Source organism: Cordyceps javanica, chromosome 1, assembly GCF_051103115.1.
Source record: "Cordyceps javanica chromosome 1, complete sequence".
NCBI classification, from domain to species: domain Eukaryota; kingdom Fungi; phylum Ascomycota; class Sordariomycetes; order Hypocreales; family Cordycipitaceae; genus Cordyceps; species Cordyceps javanica.
This window is the reverse complement of record NC_139295.1, coordinates 6,723,873-6,743,867: the sequence shown is the minus strand read 5'-3', so window position 1 is coordinate 6,743,867 and position 19,995 is coordinate 6,723,873. Positions and strand designations below refer to the sequence as shown.

At 51.2% G+C, this 19,995-nt stretch overlaps 7 protein-coding genes across 7 annotated transcripts; 3 read left to right on the top strand and 4 right to left on the bottom strand.

The window, feature by feature from the left end:
• Positions 1–610: 610 nt before the first annotated feature.
• V2A60_002048 (uncharacterized protein) lies at positions 611–1,220 on the top strand (the record flags this gene model as incomplete). Its single annotated transcript, XM_083253400.1, has 4 exons — positions 611–682; positions 749–843; positions 928–969; positions 1,067–1,220. 4 exons carry the CDS (start codon positions 611–613, stop codon positions 1,218–1,220), a joined length of 363 nt encoding a protein of 120 aa, XP_083109526.1.
• A 3,444-nt stretch (positions 1,221–4,664) lies between these two features.
• On the top strand, positions 4,665–5,588 carry V2A60_002047 (P-loop containing nucleoside triphosphate hydrolase protein; the record flags this gene model as incomplete). The annotated part of the gene is made up of 6 exons (XM_083253399.1): positions 4,665–4,697; positions 4,770–4,802; positions 4,870–4,928; positions 4,988–5,168; positions 5,234–5,466; positions 5,525–5,588. 6 exons carry the CDS (start codon positions 4,665–4,667, stop codon positions 5,586–5,588), a joined length of 603 nt encoding a protein of 200 aa, XP_083109525.1.
• An 885-nt stretch (positions 5,589–6,473) lies between these two features.
• On the bottom strand, positions 6,474–7,803 carry V2A60_002046 (uncharacterized protein; the record flags this gene model as incomplete). Its single annotated transcript, XM_083253398.1, has 2 exons — positions 6,474–6,819; positions 6,977–7,803. 2 exons carry the CDS (start codon positions 7,801–7,803, stop codon positions 6,474–6,476), a joined length of 1,173 nt encoding a protein of 390 aa, XP_083109524.1.
• Positions 7,804–9,473: 1,670 nt separating this feature from the next.
• Positions 9,474–12,471, bottom strand: V2A60_002045 (U3-containing 90S pre-ribosomal complex subunit-domain containing protein; the record flags this gene model as incomplete). The annotated part of the gene is made up of 6 exons (XM_083253397.1): positions 9,474–9,644; positions 11,599–11,669; positions 11,720–11,825; positions 11,886–11,931; positions 11,994–12,171; positions 12,243–12,471. The coding sequence occupies 6 exons, from the start codon at positions 12,469–12,471 to the stop codon at positions 9,474–9,476; spliced, it is 801 nt and encodes a 266-aa protein (XP_083109523.1).
• Positions 12,472–12,759: 288 nt separating this feature from the next.
• Positions 12,760–14,092, bottom strand: V2A60_002044 (phosphotransferase family protein; the record flags this gene model as incomplete). The annotated part of the gene is made up of 2 exons (XM_083253396.1): positions 12,760–13,735; positions 13,788–14,092. The coding sequence occupies 2 exons, from the start codon at positions 14,090–14,092 to the stop codon at positions 12,760–12,762; spliced, it is 1,281 nt and encodes a 426-aa protein (XP_083109522.1).
• Positions 14,093–15,421: 1,329 nt separating this feature from the next.
• Positions 15,422–15,744, bottom strand: V2A60_002043 (uncharacterized protein; the record flags this gene model as incomplete). Its single annotated transcript, XM_083253395.1, has 2 exons — positions 15,422–15,591; positions 15,660–15,744. 2 exons carry the CDS (start codon positions 15,742–15,744, stop codon positions 15,422–15,424), a joined length of 255 nt encoding a protein of 84 aa, XP_083109521.1.
• A 1,234-nt stretch (positions 15,745–16,978) lies between these two features.
• V2A60_002042 (glycoside hydrolase superfamily) lies at positions 16,979–18,327 on the top strand (the record flags this gene model as incomplete). Its single annotated transcript, XM_083253394.1, has 2 exons — positions 16,979–17,153; positions 17,207–18,327. 2 exons carry the CDS (start codon positions 16,979–16,981, stop codon positions 18,325–18,327), a joined length of 1,296 nt encoding a protein of 431 aa, XP_083109520.1.
• Between the last annotated feature and the right edge of the window lie 1,668 nt (positions 18,328–19,995).

Below are 19,995 nucleotides of genomic sequence, written 5' to 3'. Positions count from 1 at the left end.
GAGGTCTTCTCTTTCGGCTTGTAGGCTGCCTCTGACTTGCTCCAACGAAAGCAAGCCCGAGAGCACACGACGGGTACCATCGTCGAGCAGCAACCAACTGCCGTGGTACTCTCCATGTGGCCGGATATATATTCACTGCATAAACTGGAAATCACGATGCACGATGCTCACCCCGCAGAAACAGCAGCCCTTTGGAGCTGACTACGCTGCAGTGGACAAATCAGCCACGTCTAGGGCGCTCCAACCCGTTGTTAGCGAAGCGCAAGTTGCAACAGAGAACCGGAACGTAAATCGTAGGGTCGTGTTCGTTTATACGACGCTGCAGCCGCGTGGGGTGTATATGCAAGTGAGGCTGCATGGCTTGCAAGCAAAACTATAAGCGCAAGCAGAGAGCCTCCATGGGTCGTATTCCGCAAAGCTGGCTCGTTCATCGACCAAGTCTTAAAGGTTAGCAAGGCTGCCTACTTCGGAGTAGCTTCGTGAACTGCTGCTCTTTTGCATATAAAGTGTGCATGTGTTTCCGCCTTGCAGTCGTCCCCTCTTTCATCTCGCTCGGTCTTCATTTTCTATCCTCTGTCTTATTATACTCTACATCGTATCAGTCTTCGACATGCAGCTATCGCAGCTCACACTGGTTCTTGCCACTGCGGCAGTGGCTTCTGCCAATGTAAACCCGCTGCTGGTTCGTCCACGGCCATTATCAAGTTTTCGCGCAGAAACTCGTAGCTAACGGTTTGATTTTGATCAGGGCAATCGCTTCACCGATCACAAGTGCAAAGTTCTACACTCCAAGCCGAACCGGGCGTTTCACGTCAATGAGTGCATCGAGCTCCAGACCGTAGGGTATGTGCTTGAACAGGACCTCGCGCTCGGGCATTGTTCTCCAAAGCCGTGCAACAATCACTAATAAATCTGGCTACCTCTCAGCTCTCTCACCATGAATTTTGCTGGCGACTGTTATCTTTACGAGTACGTTCCCCGGGCTTCCTAACGAACCCAATCGCTTTGTTACTGTTTCACTCTTTCACTCTTTTCCTCGAGGCCAAGCTAACTCAGAACCATCAAGTGGTCATCAGTGTCACGGAAAAGTCGTCGCTCAATTTGAAACGTACAATGGCGATGGCAAAGTCGGCCAGGACGCGATGACTGGGATGTGCTATGATACCAGTCGCGGCCGCTGGCCCAAGGCCAAGTCTTTTGATTGTGTCTGGAAAGATTAAAAACGGCCAAATCTATCAGAAAATGTGATGACATTCCAATTGCCGTTCTTTTTTTTTCTTTTGGTATTTTAAACTTTTGCTCGCGTGAAACAGCCTTACCATGTTAGGCTGTTCTAGAACAGGGGATGACCAGACCAGCAAAGAAAGAAGCAATTACCCGTCCGAATTCATTATACACTAGAACAGGTGCTCCTACCCTGCAATGCAATTAAAGTTCAAGATACTATATTATAACAGTCATCAGGCCATTTCATCCAAATGATTTCAGTAGTGTATTACCATCGACAGGCTCATAGCTCGCACGACAGTCCCACGGCCATCGCCGAGGAGCGCTGCCGCTCTATCTTGCTATGCGACACTTGCAGCCTCGCTGTTTTCTAAAAGTTGCTTCCAGAATGGGCATTCTCAAGACAGAGGCCTACAGCCTGATCTCAGCATAAGCTCTATGGAAACTCCATGGCCCAATTTCTAGCCCTTACTTGGGGGACCACTCCGTCGTCCGGCGGCCGCTGTCATTGGCCGTCTTAAAAGGAAGCAAATGCGAAACGACGCCGTGCATAAAGCTGGCTGAGTCTACTTTTTCGTTTCTCGAATCGAGGTATTTCCTGCAAGGCAAACATTTCCTTGCTCGCCGGTGCCAGGGACTCTCATCACCGCCACAGGCCAGTAGGTCGCGTGCCTCCATCCCAAAGCAAAGATAAACGAGTGAACGTACAATACGATCCAAGGAAATACCGGATACAAAAGTTGGCTTACTTTTTACTATACCAGCCGTCATGTGTCAACCGGGGCTTTATCGGCGCCGTGGTAGCCTATGTGCAGAGTCAGTGTCTCAAGGCAAGTACGTTGGCGTCGAATTGGTTCTTCCCGCTAAAGGTAAATCCGTGCTTGACATCAAAATTTCTCACAGGCTGCAGTGCAAGAAGTCATGCCACAGTATCAGCAGCATGAAATAGAACTTGTCTGAGCCAGGTTTTTGAGTCAAGTTGGTGGAGTGGCTCGCGCGTGCATGGTAACGAAACCCAGCTGTCCATTCGTCATGCAGATATGCGTAGTGTAGTAGCTCAACTGCACGAATTCACACCCGTCAAGAGGGCTTGCGTTCAAGACTGAAATTGACATGACTACACAATTACACAAAGTGGTACAAGAGATAGCTGGAGCTTTGCCGATATCATTCATGATTGTTGCGGTCTTACAGGCAACTGGCCTGAGGCGACGCAAGAGCAGCAACAGAAGCGGCGATACTGACCATTATTTACGTGTACAACTCGGAGCAAACTGACATCTTTCATGGGGGGCAACCTTTTGCCCATAAAGAACGATGGTAGAGGCTTTAGCACGAGTATCGTTTGGCGGGGCGGCTGAGTTGCCGCTGCTAGCAAGGAAAAGGTCCATGTTTCGACTACTCGGTGTCCAGATGCCCAATCATAATGCCTTGAGCGACAGGCTAGATGAATGGGTGCGGTACGCTGGTGTGAGCCATTGGGCGGGCCTGTGCCAGGGCGCACACCTACAATCGGCGTGGGTGCAATCTATTCAGCCACCTAGCCGTGTGGCAGGCTCCGGCTTCGATGGCTCACGCGCGAATCGACGCATCCCCTTGCAGGTGTCACTGCATCGCATCTGCAGGTGGCCGTGACACAACGCTGGCGCTTGAATAGTATGATGAAGCGGTTTGTCTGTGTCTCGGCTTGGCAGGTTCAACGAAAGAGAGACAGACGAAGGGGGGTCGGAGAGTGCTGACGTGAAGCAACCAGCTGGCCACGAGCGTTTGGCGTTTTGCGGTCGAGGATGGGTGCGTTTTATCCCATGTCAGGCCCATCAGATGGAGATGAAACCCGACAGCTCGTGTAGTAGGTAGGTAGAAGCATCTAGTGCTAGGACGGCTAGTCGGTGCAGGACGGAAGGAGTCTGGTGGGTGGACGAAACGCGTTTCCGTCACAGGAGGGAAGCTCCGTGTTGAGAGTTGATGGAGAATGGAAAGGTTGGTACAGGGTGAAGAATAGTGTAAGAGTTGGTGACAAGGGTCAGATGATGGTCGGGAAAAGCGCTGATGGAAGAAGAAGTTGATAATGATGATGAGGCTGAATAGAAGGCTGTTTGGCTGAGTGCTATGATGGTGAAGAGGTACGAGGAGAAAACACCCAACTTAGTGGTACTACTTACTGAGTACCTAGGTACGTACGTACGTACCTAAACTTACAGGCCCAGTGATTGGGCGCTCTGGCAGGCCTGAGCTCCACTGAAGAGATGGTTAGCTGAGCGCGTAAATGGCCTACCTATTAGAGGGAGAAGGAGGTAAATGGGTAAATTACCAGTGCCTACCTACTAGGTCCCTTGCCTGAGGCAGGTGGGTGGTCATGGTGACAATAATGGCAGGCAGGTGCCTAGGTAGGTTAGTAGGTAGGTACCTACCCAAGTAGGGCTGCAGCAGCGGGTGTAAGTAGACGTGTTTGGCAGCAGCCGTAGCAGTGTTTGGCAGCAGCTGCAGCCATGTTTGATAGCAGTCATCGCAGTGTTTGATAGCAGCTGTGGCCGTGTTTGATGGCAGCTGTGGCCGTGTTTGACTCCAGCCATAGCAGTGTCTGGCAGCAACTATAGCTGTGTTTGATGGCAGCCGTAGCTGTCGCCGTCGCAGCTCTCTGGCAACAGACGGACGACTGTCTGGCGTCCGTGTTTTAGCAGCCGACCCCGCCAGAAGGCTTGGCCAGAACACCACCTGCCGGCGGACAGCCCAACCAGCCCTGCCAACCACCTGGAAATTCCTCCTCATCCACTATAATACAGGCCCCGACCACCTACAATCCCTTGTGCGCTAGCTTCATTCCGTTAGCCTCTCTGCCTAGCTCCAACCCTTCCCCCTCCACCCTCCACTCCCACCCTAGCTCCTCGCAGTTAGCCATCTTCACGCGCAAGCTTCTGCCACACTACCAGCCTCATCAACGTGCCTCCGTCGTCCGTCTTGCCGCCCGGCTCTTCGTTTTCCCATCGGTTTCCATCTCTCACCTCTTGCATCAACTTGCTTCTGCATCTCCCTTTATGCAGCCTTGAAACCCTCTCGTCGCCATTGTCGCCCTTCTGCTGACCCCTATTTATTTTTTTTCTCTTACCTTGTCTTTGCTCGACGTTTGCTTCCTCTCGTACGCCTCATTACTGCGAGTCGTTCCCTTTTTTTTTCTTTCCCTTTGACCTAGTTAGCTTGCAGGCCCGGACCTCTTCTACATCTCCAAAATCCCACAGCCGCCGCCGCACGCCCTCAATCATCCGACCGATACCCCTCCCCCTATCGGCCCTCTTTTGCTCTGCTCGTCGCCGTCTCAATCTCGGCAACCTACATTATCAATCTCGCCTCTTCGGTTCACCTTTTCAGCATAGTCTCTCCGGCCGCCCCAGCTTCTCTTTATTTCACTCTGCCCGCTCTCCCTGATTCCACCATTCACCATGGCTCAACCAGGCGGAGTCCAGTCGCTCAAGGCGTGTTCAGCCCCTCACCCATCCCCGCCCCGAGCTTCGTCGATGACGCCGAAATGCTAACCTGCGATGCAGTGCGTCGTGACTGGTGACGGTGCTGTCGGCAAGGTATGTTCCCCCAACTGGTTGCAGTCCATTCTCCTTTGGCTAGGTCCTCGGCTGATTCCCGCAATAGACTTGTCTTCTCATCTCATACACTACCAATGCTTTTCCCGGCGAGTACATCCCGACAGTGTGCGTGCCTCCGCCTATACGCCTCCAGCCGTTCTTTGCCTGTTAATGCATCCCTCTAGCTTTGACAATTACACTGCCAGTGTCATGGTCGATGGCAAGCCCATCAGCCTCGGTCTCTGGGATACCGCCGGTCAGGAAGATTACGAGCGACTTCGTCCGCTGTCCTACCCCCAGACTGACGTCTTCCTCATTTGCTTTTCCGTCGTCAGCCCTCCTTCTTTTGACAACGTTCGCGCCAAGGTATGCCCCGAAGCAACGACCAACGACTTGCCCGAGACCCCACACACTGACCAAACGCTCCGCAGTGGTACCCTGAAATCGACCACCACGCTCCCAACATTCCCATCATCCTCGTCGGCACCAAGCTCGATCTCCGCGATGACGCCGCCACCCTTGACTCCCTGCGACAGAAGCGCATGGAGCCAGTGTCTTATGAGCAGGCACTCGTCTGTGCTAAGGAGATTAGGGCCTACAAGTACCTTGAGTGCTCTGCTCTCACACAAAGAAATCTCAAGAGCGTCTTTGACGAGGCTATCCGGTAAGCGCCCGATACCCCGTCCGTCAAACCCTTCGAATGTCGCCGCTGACCTGCCCAGTGCTGTCTTGAACCCTCGCCCCGTGGCCGCCAGCAAGAAGAAGACGAAGTGCTCTATCCTCTAATCGACCCGTCCAGCTTCCCACAATCCACTGTCCTCACGCTAGATTCAAGTATTATCATCCGAAACGCTACACGACGTTATTCCTGCCATCATGCGATTTTTCTGCGACTGACTGCCCCGGGTGCATATCAACTGATACTGGAGTCTTTGTGTTATGGTTGGGCCTTGCACCGAAATAGACAATCCCTTTTCCAGCGAGATACCAGATGGGCCTCGACCCCAAATTAGAGTGCCTTATGACGTTTGTTTTGTTCCTTTTTCACATTTTCTTCCTTGGCGCATTCTATAATCTGTGGAGGCTTTCGAATTTTTTATTCTAAAAACTCATTTTATTACCACTTGTTGATTCCTATATAAATTTACATACAAGCTGCGTTTCTTTTTCCCTTTTTTTCTGCTTTTTTGGCCTTTTGGTTTCTTCTTGGTGCGAGGTTGTTTCTGCGTGCCATTGCTTCTTTTGATGGATACAGGGTGCGATGAGATTCTCCAAGAGCCTGCTCCCAAGGAAGACATGATTGAGAGGGATCACTCCCAGCGATAGTAGCAAGGTATACATACGTGCACGCATGTGGGAAAGAACTTATTGGTGTTGATCAACAGCGGCGACCAGGCTAGCATCTATCTGAATTCAAGTTTTCTTCGATGACTTGTATGCATTGTATCTAAAAACCCCCAAAAAAGAAGAAAGAAAGAAGAAATAAACCCAAGAACCAAAACAGCGTATCAGAGATAAAAATAGCGAGACGTATAAGGACTTCGTAAACGCCATATGATACAAGACAAAATATATGCTTTTCTTTATACCCGTTTCCAACAGATCAGACGACGGCCAACCCTTTCCCGCGTCTCACGCATCCTTTTCCAGGAGAGAACCGTCCCTCTGTCTCTATCGCCTCCAGCCTCCCCGGCCGCGGCCACCACCACCACCACCTCCACGGCCACCACCGCCTCTTCCTCCCCGGCCGCGACCACCCCAGCCTCCACGACGGCCACCATGACCGCCGCCGCCACCGCCGCCGTTAAAGTCGTCCGCGGGCGCGTCGCTGCCCATCTGCGCGCGGCGGCTCGGGTGGACCTGCTCGTCCATGTGCTCCTGCTGCTCCTCCGCGGTGCCGCTCTCCGCCTTGGTCGCCTTTTCTTTTTCGATGCGCTTGGTGCGGTTCTCGTCGAGCTTGCGGTTCTTTTCGCGAATCTTTTCCGTTCTATTGCTCGAAGTGCCACCACCGCCGGCACTAATTGTACAAAAAAAAATTGATTCGCGGTTAGCCAAGAGTTAAAAAAGAGAAGACCAAAAGTTGAAAAAGAAAAAAAAAAGAAAGAAGAAGCAGAAAAGACACAGCAAGAGAGGGAAGAGGGGGAAGATAGGGGGGGGGTTGCAAAGACACTCACGTCAACTCAACATTAATCTTGCGCGCCGCCGACTGCCCGTCGTCAAACATGCTGTGGTGGAAGCGATCGAGGCAGGTGCGCTGCGTCCAGACGTTGGCAAACTCGACAAAGGCGATGCCCTTGCACGTGTTCTTGGTGTCGCCCTTGTTGGTCAGGCACCGCACCGCAATGGGCGACAGCGAGGCAAAGTGCGCCGAGATGCTGGCCGCCGTGGCGGTGAAGGGCAGGTTGCCCACGAAGACAATGTGGCGCGCCGCCTTGTCGGCCTGGCCCTCGGCCTCGGCCTCGGCCCCGTCGCCGTTGGCTGCCGCCGCGCTCTCGTCGGCGACGTCGAGGTCGATGCCGTTGCTGGCACCCTCGGGGATGGCGTCTTGGGGCGTGGCAGCCGTCGTCGTCTCGTCAGAGGGGGCGGATGCCTTGTTCTTGTTCTTGTTGTACTTGTCCTTGTTCTTCTTGGGCTTTTGCACAGTCTCGTCCTCGTCCTTCTTCTCGTCCTTGCTCTTCTTGTCCTTGTTCTTCTTGTCCTTCTTCTGCTTCTTCTCGGCCGGGGGCGCCGCCGCCTCGCTCACCTCGCCATTGGCGGCGTCCGAGTCGTCGTTGTCCTCCCCTGGAAGATCCTGCAGGTCTTTGCGCTTTTCCTTCTTCTCCTTGCGGCTCTCCTTCTCGCCCTTCTTCTTCTTCTTATCCTTTTTGACCTTCTTGCCCGTGTCCTCTACCTCGTCGTCGCCGCGCTTGCGCTTCTTGGTAGGAGGGGTCGCATCGTCGTGCGCCTCCACGGGCTTATCTTCAGCCGCAGTAGCAGCCTCTTGCGCACGTTTGCTCTTCATTTCTGTCTAGGGAATAAAGAACAGTGTTTTTCTTTTGAGCTTGAGGGAATCTCAAAACCAGCAAATTATTCCAGCAGTTTTTCCAGTCCCAGTCTGAAAATTTTAGCGGGGCTGTCCCAAAACGTGGCTAGCGGCCTCTGGCAATCAGGCTTACCTAACATCTATGCTATGGTCTCCAAATGGCCCATTCCTACTGTCACAACCTGCGTCATTAAGCATAGTTGGCAAAAGTAAATGTGATGATGAAGTTCAGAATTGCAGAGAATGGCCAAAATGTCTTGTGACAATACATTGTCAAAAGCTGTGGTATTTTCGTCCGTCCCATATTGCTCGTACGACACTACCTATCTCTCTCTCAGCGCAAACAGCTTCATACCCTGCACTAGCTTGAAGAACTGTTGTTGCGGAAAAAAAACATCGTAATTATTGCTATCAAGTCTAATATGGCAGAAAGCCAGCTTTATAAGTTTCTATCTCGAATTTAAGACTCACAATAAGGTGGCACACCTTTTCTACTTGGTTCCTGTGCCTTCAAGATAACCATACTATAACGTCATATACTGCCGCACGGATTCTGCACTGTCCTTGTGCTGCCTTCTTGCGTAACCAAGATAATTCTTGGTCACGTCAGACAGCTTCCACCAAGAGTCCACGCCACGAATAAAAAGACAACCATGCTCAAATAGCAGTTTGCAGCTGATGCAGACGACACCACTGGCAAGTCCATCGGGGTACTCGTCTGTACGACGTTTGTTGAAGACTCTGTCAAACTGAAGGCGACATCCGCTACTATAGACGTGCGATTGCTGCTGCCCACCGGCGACATTGTAGTGGCCGGTGTGATTGAGCCCTGTGCTAGCGTGTCCGTCGCCATGCCCATTCGATAAGCATCTACTCGTGCGTGTAGAGTGTTAGCCTTTGCATCTCCCGCTCTCGTTGTCGGTGTTTGCCAGGGAGACTGCTCCGAAACAGTCAAGACAGAAGTTTCGAGATTCCCATCCACATCAGCTTCAATTATTGTGACGAATAGAACAGGTGGTCCGCCACCAATTGGCAGTACCTGTGTGGTAGCAGGATACTGCCTTGTTACCGTCGCAGAGCTCTTAGTTGACAGTGGTACTGTTTCAATCCCTGGGGCCTGGCTTCTACTTTCGCTGCTGGCCGTATTCTCCATTTCATTGCCCTGATCAGAGGAGAGGAATGAGGCAGTGCCGTCATGGTGTTCATCCTCTGAGGGAATCTGAGATGCCCTGCCCTTTGATGATGATGCCACTGAACTTGGCTTTATTGTTTCACTCGGGCCTGAGAAACTGTACCCATAAGATGGTATTGTTACCATTGTAGTGCTCGAGAAGGAAGACGAACGTGGCTTCGTGGTAGAAATACTAGACATGCTGGATATCTCCGACCTTGAGCTTGACTGAGATGTGGCGGACTTTGCTTGTACAGATGCACCAGCATTGTATTTTGGCGGCACAGCGTCAGCATACGAAGGAAGTGGCATAGGTGTAAAGGCTTCGTAGGCTTGTGGCAAATCTTGTTGGGTATAGGCAGGTGGCTCAGCAGTGTGCGAGACTGTGTGTGTTTGGGAGCTGGTGCTCAACGTGGCTGAAGACGAAGACGTTTTGGTAGACTTTGACGATGTAGAAGAGGAACAGGTACTCTCAGCTTTATTGGATCTTTCCGCGGCCGTGAGCGAAGATGTAGTGGTAGCCGTAGAGGTGGTTGAAGACGAATTCGAGAGGGTAGCTGAAGAGGTAGCCGAAGAGGTAGCCGAAGAGGTAGCCGAAGAGGCAGTCGAAGAGGCAGTCGAAGAGGCAGTCGAAGAGGCAGAAGAAGAGCTAGATGAGGTTGTCGACGAAGACGTGGCTGAAGATGTAGTGGAAGAAACAGAAGAGGTCACTGGTGACGAAGTAGATGTTGTGTCACAGCTAGAGCTTGAAGTGGTCGTGGTGACAGAGACTGTAGAAAATGTTGATACCATTGACTGAGTTGCGGTAGCATTGGAGAACGACCTTTGAGCAGACAACTGAGGAATGTGCATATTTCCTTCACGGGTGCTCTCCCTAGAGCAAGATGTGGAAGTCGTACCAACCTCTGTTGTATGCTTGGTGGTTGATTCTGTTGATTCGCATAACGAAGTTTCCGAGGTTGAAATGCTTGACGTTGGCGATGCCATCAATGTTGAAGAGGGCGATGTCTGTGTCACCGAAGCCACAGTAGCTTCTGAGGATTCACTGCACAATGAAGTAGTGGCGATAAGAGTAGAAGTGCTCGAGGTTGTTGTGTGCGTTGAGGCTCGATGAGATGTGGCTTGACAGGCACTGGCACTTTGAACAGACTCTGACCTTGTTTCTTCTGAGCAGCGGCAACTTGTCGCACTTTGAGACGTTGATACCGCGATAGACGGGGTGGGCGTTGTTTCATAGTCACTATCCACGCCGTTCGCGGCATTTGAGCCAGCTTGCCCGCGCTGTCCAGTCTGACCTCGTTGATCATCATCCGACGCTGTCAATTGTTGACGGTCTGCACTGGGTAACGGGGGCCGTCCTTGAAGCTGAGTTATTGTCGGACCGGTAGATGTTGATGAGCCTCCGGAAGTGAAAGGGCCAAACAGACCATCGGGAAATCCAGGAGCTTGAGGAACATGGGTGGCAAATGTCGGAGGAGATGATAGAGACACTGTCACAACACCATCGGGGCCAGCATTGCAAGCCAAAGCGAGTGTAAGTTTACGGTCAACGACAGAATCATGTTTGTCGTCCAACTCTGGAAGAGAGCCGGCGACATCGATATCTTGTGGCAGTTGACGGACAGAAAGCTTCTCGGATTGGATTTCTACTGGAAGGAGTGGGCTGATATTTGCGCCTCGACTGGAGCAGGATAGGATGGCACTGGCGAGTGCTGGGCCATAGTGTCGCGGTTGACACGAGCCGAATATGCAAAGAAATAAAGACTGGATGTATTAGATATCATTTGATCTGACCCGTTTTGAGTCAAAGCTTACCCTTTGCTTTGCCACGTTGTTACATATGTTTGCTAGGTCGGTGGTAGAATACTCTTGCATAAGAGATTGGGTGCAGTCTCGAGTGCACTCTATGGGACCCGTCAGCAAGATTCGAAACGAAGCACAGGAATAGCTTACCGGGAGAATCTATATCAGGTGCTTGGCTACAATGACCCAGCTAGGGTAGCAGAGCAGCGAAGAATGATGCTCGTTTCATCATTTCCGTGGCAGTATGTAACAAATGCCGTTGGCGAGTAGAAAATGTACTAAAGCGAAAGAATTCGGGATCCAAAAAAAAGGCAGAAGAATGGCTTCCAAAAAAGGTAGAGCTGCTCGATGAGAGGTGGACTGAACGGTGATGATGGAGGAGGAGAAGAGAAGAGATCCAGCAGCAAGCAGGGAGGCAAAGAAAGGCTGTCCGGTCGTTTGCCAGCTGGCAAGTGAGGAAGGCAGCGTCCGGCGACCCGGTAGTGGTTGACCCGACGACATTTGCGAACAAAGCAATGTCCCGGGCAACATCGGCAACGATGCGAAAACTCGCTAATGACCAATCGAATGAAATAGGGAAGTACGAAGAGTTTTGAAATGTATTTAGTGAAGGTAGCCGAGGTCTGCAGTGCCTGCTTTGCTCCGCGGTGCTTCTTACAATCGGTAACGCGAGGCACGGGTATATACATCTAGAAAAACAACAAGGACAAGGGTCTCTCCTCGTCAGTGTACCTATCCTGAAATTCTTTTGTCGTGATAAATTTGGCAAGGGGCATCATCGTGTCTTTCATATCCATCACGCCACGCTTCTTCTGATCAATATGCGAAGCGTCAACGACGACACGATGCAGGCCTTCCAGTGACAGCGCGCCTATAGGAGTATTAGCTGCAAGTGGAAGCCTATGATACAGAACCGCATACCGTTGTTAATAAGCTCGGATAGACGCGCTGGAGTGCCGACGGCTATGCTCACGCGCATCTTCTTGAGGAATTCCACTTGTTCGTCAACCTTCATGTGCTTTGCAAACTAGGATTGGTTAGATCTTCATTTGGCATCCATTTTCTCAAGAAAAAAAAAAAAACTTACGAGCTTTGCAACAGCAATCTCCTTGGAGGCGAATTTTCTAACAGATCTGTTGGAGACGTCAGCGGACGGACATTGGACGTTTTGACACGGGCAAGCAGGTATACATACCTGACAATATCTGCAGCGCGAAGCCCGGCTCCGGTAACGATAATAGAATGAGGATTGCCCTTCTTTTTAGACGCCTTGCCCAAACTGTCTGGGTTTTTGCAGAAATGGGCTAGGAAATCCGGCAGCTTATCCAGAGTTCTTTGCTCGGTAAAGCTGGTAGAGTCTGTGATGGCATTTGCTGTGCATGCAGTCAGCATTACCGCCTCAGAGAGTGGCTTAACAGTCTCATTAAACCCATCACCCACTCACCGGAAACTGTAAGGTCAGATAATTCCACAGGGCTGAGATCTGTTCCGAATCTGCCAGTCTTTTGCGCCAAGTAATCGGCTAGCAGCTGGTTGTCCATCCGTGAGAAGAGCGTGTTGAGGCCGAGCTCAGTGTCCAGCGACTCATCTTCAGCTTGAAATTTACTCTTGCGCTTCTTTTTGTTTGTATTTTGGGGAGCTTCCTCCGCCGCACGTCTTTTTAAGCTAGTCATGGTTCCGCTTGCTGAGTATGTGTCGATGCTGTTGTGTCGCAGTTTGTAGACGCAGAATTTTAGATGACAGCGTACAGTGCGAAGCTAAACCGTGCTTGAGATCAACGGTTAATCCCACAGTGTCGAGAGAAGCCACACTGTAAGATCTCTCACACTGTGGGCCACTTATAAGTTGATGGAATTACACTTGTGCGTACAAGTGAAAAGTACATTGGCTATCAGATATGGGCAAAGTAATATCATGTTTAATAAAATTGAATTAGAAGCCTTTTAATATTGATTATAACCTCAAAGCACGTCCCAACGCCCAGCCGCCCGCATCAGGCTACCCACCTGGCGGCTGTGAATGCCATCCGGACCATCGTCTCGGAAGAATTGCCGGACTTTGATATGCTGCTTTGTCTCGCCAAAATACAGTGGAAACAATTGTGTGTAGTATACAGTCATGAAAAAGTGTTGATTCAAAAGCGCAGCAGGAATGAAATATTCTGCAGAGCGGTGCATCTCTGCTGGCCATTCGGACGCCAGCCGTGAGCCGCTGGCCACCAAGGCATTGTGGATTCTAGACAGGGATTCTTTGAAATCATCATCATTTGCGACGGGTGCAACATTCTTCCCGAGCCAAAGAGGAGGGACGAGGAAAGAAACCGGTACTGTGCCCGCCCACTCCCAGTCGATGATACCTTTGATGCTATAGTCCGTGTCCAGTATGATGTTGGACGGCTGCAAATCGCCGTGAGTAAGAACAAACTTCTGCCGTCGGCTGGAAGAAGTGAATTCTTTCATGCGATTCTCAAAGTCCTGCAACGCAAAGACGAGATACTGTACGTCTAGAAGTTCCATTTCTGGGATAGGATCCGCCGCGCGGCGAAGCAACAGTGAGTAAAGCTGGCGCGCGTACCTGTCCATGGCACTGGTCGCTTGAAACTCTGTCTGGAGCTCGATTCCGCGCAAGCCTATCGCTGCGATGTCCATGGACAGCGGGGCTGTGATTCTGAATGTGCCGTCTGCGCCGAGCGAGAGCGCGCCAGCTGCGTCAAACTCTAACCCGCGCATCTGCGAGTAAAACTTTGCGAGATGGGCGTAGAACCTGTCTCGGTTTTCGTCGCTAGTGTCTGCCAATGAATGCCGACTCAATGGCTCTCCTGAGATATAGTCAAGAATTAGGAAACACTTGCCCGTGGGATTGCTCGGTCCCGGCTGGCTGGAATAGCCATGTGCACGCACGCGAGGGACAGGAATGTTGGTCCTCGAAGCAACGTATCTAAGCAACTGGTTAGTAGCCACGAATAGGGGTCGCAAAAGACGGGACTCACTCCATGGTCGCAATTTCACAGTCCAACTTGCGGTGAGCATCTTGGAGGATAGGAATGAGCGGAAACCGCACAACCCATCTCGTCTGGTCATTTGCAAACTCTAGAAAGTAGCAAATATTATAGCTGCCCCGCTTGCGCCCGCGAAACTCGGCGCAAGGCTGGCTGTCATGATAGTAGGATGCAAGCGCGCAGACATCCTGCGTGTTGATGGATCGAATGTAGTCTTCCTTGCGCTGCTCGCATCTTGTCCTCCAAGAACTGTGCTCGTCTACGGCGACGGACTGTGATAACGCGGTTGGGGCCATAATCGCCGTGACAGAATCAATGCGAGTTTCCCCGCTTATATCATAAAATAAACGAAATCCGAGCAATGCAGATCGGACGATGCTACCATGAGCAGATTAAGACACCTACTCATACAAGAAGGCACGAAGTATCCCCACTAACAGACGTTGATCGTCTCTGCAGGGAGACTGATCCAAAACACTCGCTCGCTCGCACATGTATTGTGCGAGAAAAGCATCACTTTACGCGACCAGGAAAACGGCAATAGAAGACGGCCATGAAATAACAAGTCATGTGATTCGGGAAAAATTGGATATTGAGCCAGGCAAGCAGATTTGCCGTGGTCGGCAGATAAATGTACAAAAGGGGATGGTCACCGACCCCATACATATGCCAGATATGAGACAGGCACAATTAACACTTACAGGGATTGATCAACCAAGCACAAAATTATGATTTAGGTTATGGTGACATCGATTCTTTAGTTGCGTTGTCTCTCGGCCCGGATCTTCTAGACGCATTGTATACACGCATGAGTGCGCCATCGCCGTACATATGATGAGTGACAGACATGGCCGGAACAATTTCTTTCGTTCCTAAAGGATGTTTATCCCATGGATGCGGCGTGCCACAGATAGCAAATGGTGAACCATGATATTTCCTGTAGTCAAGCGGTCTTCAATCTCGGTGACGATCTGTCAAATTCGACGCCGGCCCTTTGAATTGGGGTTTCCCCCGATTGTCGTCGGCGACTTTTCCGATGATATCATGCAGTCAGCCACTGACTCGGAAAGCGCACCGCTGAAGGTGGACGCATCTTGGCGCCCAACAGATGAAGAGGGCTCTGCTCAGTACAGACCCCAGCGCTCGGTGCATTATTACTAGTGATGTATTTTGCGATACTGGGACATGCGGGAGTAGGTATCCGTAATCCGTGCTTAGTATCCGTATAGTTATGTCACAATGCAGCCCGAGGAATATTTCATCATGCCCCAACTATTTCTTTCACTCACTGAGTACAGAAGTGGCACCTCAAACCAACTGGCCCCCTTTTTCATAATTTGGTGGCGTTGAAATTATCGCTTGTGCTCTATGATAGCCTCTATTGAATTATATCTATATGAACACCTTGCCGGTGCTTATGCTTGTGCTGGTGATGAAGATTTTTTCAAAGAAAAAAAAATGCACACCGGTAGGTACTTCATGCAAACCCCAGCATGGGTCCCAAGGCTGTGGACGTGTAACATTGGAATTGAGACTCTCGAACCAATAATGTCGAAAAAAAAAAGAAAAAAAAACCGGGACTGCTTAAATGGAAAAATCGACATGCGCCTCCTGCGGATCTGCGTTCATTTGCGGCCCAGTATGTTGAGCATGTTATCTCGAGTATCCGGGTGACCGGCGAAGGTTTTCCGTCGGGAGGCCTCACTTTCCGGGGTGTTGTAAGTGGAGAAGAAGCGATCCATATTGCTTGATTGCGTCTCCAACTGAGACTTGACATAGGCACCGACAACGAGAACTGGATTCATTGGTTATTAGCGCTTTGCTCCAGAATTCAGCCGTATTTGCGGGAAGGGTGATGCGTACCGGATGTGCCAGCTACCAGAATAGGGAGACTTTTGGGGTAGGTGCGCGAGATGGCGCTAGCAGCTGTTCTAGATGGGGCAGACATTGTTTTAAGTATCTTGAATCGTGTTTCTTATCGTGTCAAGGTTGCTTAGGGTTGTAGTTTGTTGTTTTTGGGTTTGTCCGGATCTTGTTTTCTAATGCAATGTAGCACTCTCTGGCGAGAGCTTCACAATTTTATATGTTTCTTTACTGAAGGGAAAAAATTTCCATCGTGACTCCTGTGGATTCCGATATGGCGTGGTTTCGTTACCACAGTCTCCTGCTTCTGGCGCGGTTATGGCCTGACATGAGTCGTCCCAAGCCGGCGTGCACCGAAAAGTACATAAACTCCGCATACTCCCCCGCGTGACGTCTCGTAAGTTCGTAACCAAGGACGGGTAATAAGGCATATTCTAGAATGACCAGTTGTCTCGGTTTCCTCATCTCTGTGAATTCATGTCGTTGCGCAGCCATGCATGAGCTGACCAGCCTTGCGAGATGACCCGATGACCCTGTAACCCTGCGCCCCTCAACCTGCAAGGCTACTGAGTATGCACCTGTATCTTGCATCCGCGTAAGTGTTCCGGGATTACTTGGGTGTTGAGTTCAAATCCGGCAAGTAGATGCGACGAAGCTTTGAAGGAGATCGACCCATCTACTTAGTAGAAGAGTGACGACTTGGCCGCATCATTAGCGCCTTGATGAGGTTTCATTGCTGTTCAGTACCCTTTTTTCCCCCTTGCATCCTTTTACGGTTTGCTGAGAAAGAAGACCACACGATGACTCGGACTGCTGCTCGCTTTCTCTACCAGTCTCGTGGCATTATTGCAGACGCGGAATTGACACACCACTTCCCCCGCCAAGTATCGAAATCGTTGGCATCATTACACCTGCCACTAGTGGAGTTTATCCATCTCTTTTCACTTGATGACAGCATCGCCGATGCTCCCCGATGCTATCATGTATCCACATGGGCGCTGTGAACGAGCACAGTTGGACGACGAGCCAGCCTCCACAAAAATACCTGCGGGATTGCTGATGCTAAAATATTACTTCCACCAACCCCGTTGCTTCTCGCCAGCTTGGTCCTCTACTATGCCTACCTGTTGACTTGGTTGCAACGCGCCTTGTAATCGGGCCGTCCACCACATGCGTGCGCAGTCTGTTGCCTCTTCTGGCGGGGGAATGGGGACTACCGGAGCTTGCAGTGCAGGATAAATTATAAAAGGTGTGCCGCTCTGGCTGCCAAGGGCTGTCATGATGAACCAAGTCTTGTCTCATCATCTTTGTTACTCAAGATGAGGTTTTCAGTAATTGTTCCTGCGCTGCTTGCCGGCGCCGCCCAGGCCTGGCGGCCCGAGGACCGTGACCTGGCTGCTTTCAACATGACTGTTCGCTTTGAGCAGCTTGGGAAGCGCTTCAAGCCCAGTTTGCCAAGCGGAATCAACAAAATCCGCGGCGTCAACTTTGGTGGTGAGTTGCAGACCGCGAATGCTACATGATGCAGCCCTGACAAATCGATGTAGGCTGGCTTGTTGGCGAGCGCTGGATGATGACCAACGAGTGGGACAACGTCATGGGATGTGCTGGCTCCGCGTCCGAGTTTGACTGCATGAAGGATCACTACTCTGGCAACAACCGCGAGGAAGGCAACCGGCGCTTCGAAAACCATTGGCGAGACTGGATCAACGCGGACTCGGTCCAGTCGGTCCACGACGTTGGCTTGAACACGATCCGCATCCCCATCGGCTACTGGTCATATGTCGATATTGTGGACAAGAATAGCGAGCCTTTTGCCGACGGAAACCGCATGCTTCCTTACCTCGACAAGGTGGTCGCCAAGGCTGCAGACCTGGGCATCTACGTCATCATCGACTTCCACGGAGCTCCTGGTGGCCAGCAGGAGGACGTCTTCACCGGCCAGAACAACCACCCTGCCGGCTTCTTCAACGACTACAACTTTGGCCGCGCCGAGAAGTGGATGTCGTGGATGGCGCGCCGCATCCACACCAACAATGCCTACCGCACCGTCGGCATGATTGAGGTCCTCAACGAGCCCGTCTCCCGACACGATGCCGGCGGCCGCTACCCCGCCCCCGGCGAGGATCCCGGCCTGGTGCAAAAGTACTACCCCGCCGCCCTTAAGGCTGTCCGCGACGTAGAGTCTGAGCTGGGCGTCTCCGACGACAAGAAGCTGCACGTCCAGTACATGTCCGCCAAGTGGGACTCGGGCAGCGCGCGCAGCACGAGCGCCGTCGCCAACGACCCCCGCGTCGGCTTCGACGACCACAACTACATCAGCTTCGGCTTCCCTGACAGCCAGCGCGGCGACCAGTACCAGCTCATGCATCGTGCCTGCACCGACTCGCGCGTCGTCGGCGGCGAGGATTTCGACATCACCGGCGAGTGGAGCATGACTTCCAACGTGGACTGGCACAACGGCGACTTCTTCAAGAAGTGGTTCACCGCCCAGCAGCAGCTCTACGAGAAGCCCGGCATGTCTGGATGGGTCTTCTGGACCTGGAAGACGGAGCTCAATGACCCTCGCTGGACCTATTCGTACGCGACATACCTCAAGTACGTCCCCACTGACGCCGCCGGTCTGGAGCACAACGTCTACCAGGACGTCTGCTCCGGCTTTCGGTAAATAGAGGCTTGACAGGGCCAATACATACTTTTATATTTACGAATCATGCGAGCATAAACTTCGAGTACTTTAATCTTGGGCAGTCCTGTGTACATAGCATGATCTTCCAGCAACACGCAAACTATGTCTTCATTGCTATGCGCTCCATTGCAGATGATGAAGTCATGAATTCGTGCATCGCAGCATGAATAATTTGATCTATATTACCTGGTGAACTAATCAAATCATCTTCTGTGTTTACACTGCATCTGGTCCCGCCTCGACTGAGCCGACAACTTATCGGCCCAGCAGAGCATAGAGATAATAGGTCTGGCCGTAGAGGTACTCTGGGATTGAGAATAGGCCCTCTTTCGGGCAATTATGGAATTTGATCAAGAGCTAGTTCTCTGCTGCTGCATTGCGATTGATGGTTGCCTTGCTAAAGATAAATTTCCATGCTTGCCGTTTTGTTCAAATGATCGAGAACTACGATGGGACCATGGCTCGAATGCGAAAGATTTCAAAACTGTGAAGATCCTTCAATGGCATCCAGCCAATGCAAGATTTCGTCATTGAGTTTCTCGTAGTGTCTAGGCTTTGCTTGGGCTGAGTGCAATGGCGCCGTCTTCCAGCCGCAGCACCCTTGTTTAGGCCCCCACGGTCGCCGTTCACAGTTAGACACGCCACCGCTTCAATGGCAGAGGGCTTGTTTTATGATGCCTAGCGGCTGGACTTTCGTGGCAGATCTGTCAGCATTGCCCCTGCACTGGCGGGGCAAGGCATACTGCGCTACGGGTTGCCTTGGCTTGCCATATTAGAGTGGCAAGAGTAGACTGGGGGATATGAAGTACAGGTGGAATAGCAAGAATCTTGACTTGAGTAAGTAATATTAGAGGCTCAATGACTCGATCCTCTCAAGCCATATCGTTGCCGAGAGTGTTCACTCGTGTGTAGAGTGACGGGATCTGCAACAGTAACCCGGAGTAGAAATGGGCAGCCTGGGTCCTCCCAATTCCTACAAATGCAACATTGAGACAACTGTCGAACGCTAAGGCACATCGAGAAGCAGTGAGATGTATATTCAATGAAACTACAGGGACTCGAGTTTATTAATCTACTATTAGTGGCGGAGCTTCCTATTCTTTAGCCGTTTTTGGAGACTTGCTGTCATCTTGAGGTTGTATTCAATGACAACGTATGGATGCATCGCCTGAGGGCACCCGAACCAGAATCATAGAGTTATGCTTGTTTTTTTTTTGAAGGGCTAGATTGAGGTAGATTTGGAGGCAATCTAACACATAATTGCTGCAAAAGTACTCTGGGACCATGGGTTTATACATGGTTCTTCTTCGTTTAGATGACCGCAGTCTGGGCTGTGCGGCCTTGGTTAGCTAGGACCCCAGACTGAAGAGAGGAAACAGGTTTCATTGAATTGGCTAGCTATTACTTATGAGTTATATGACGGAACGCTTTTCTCCGTCCCATTTGCTTTTTTCCCCAGTTAAAACAATTAGTTTGGCCTAGCTCAGATTCACTCGGCGAGACCTCCTTGAGGAGCGACACTGCCACCTACCCAATTGAGTAATCGCCCGGGCCCAAGAGGCTGACCACCAGAAAACTAGGCTGATCCCAAAATAGCTCCATTTTACCAGCTGGATGACATCCAGGCAGTAGCTCCAGACTTCACAG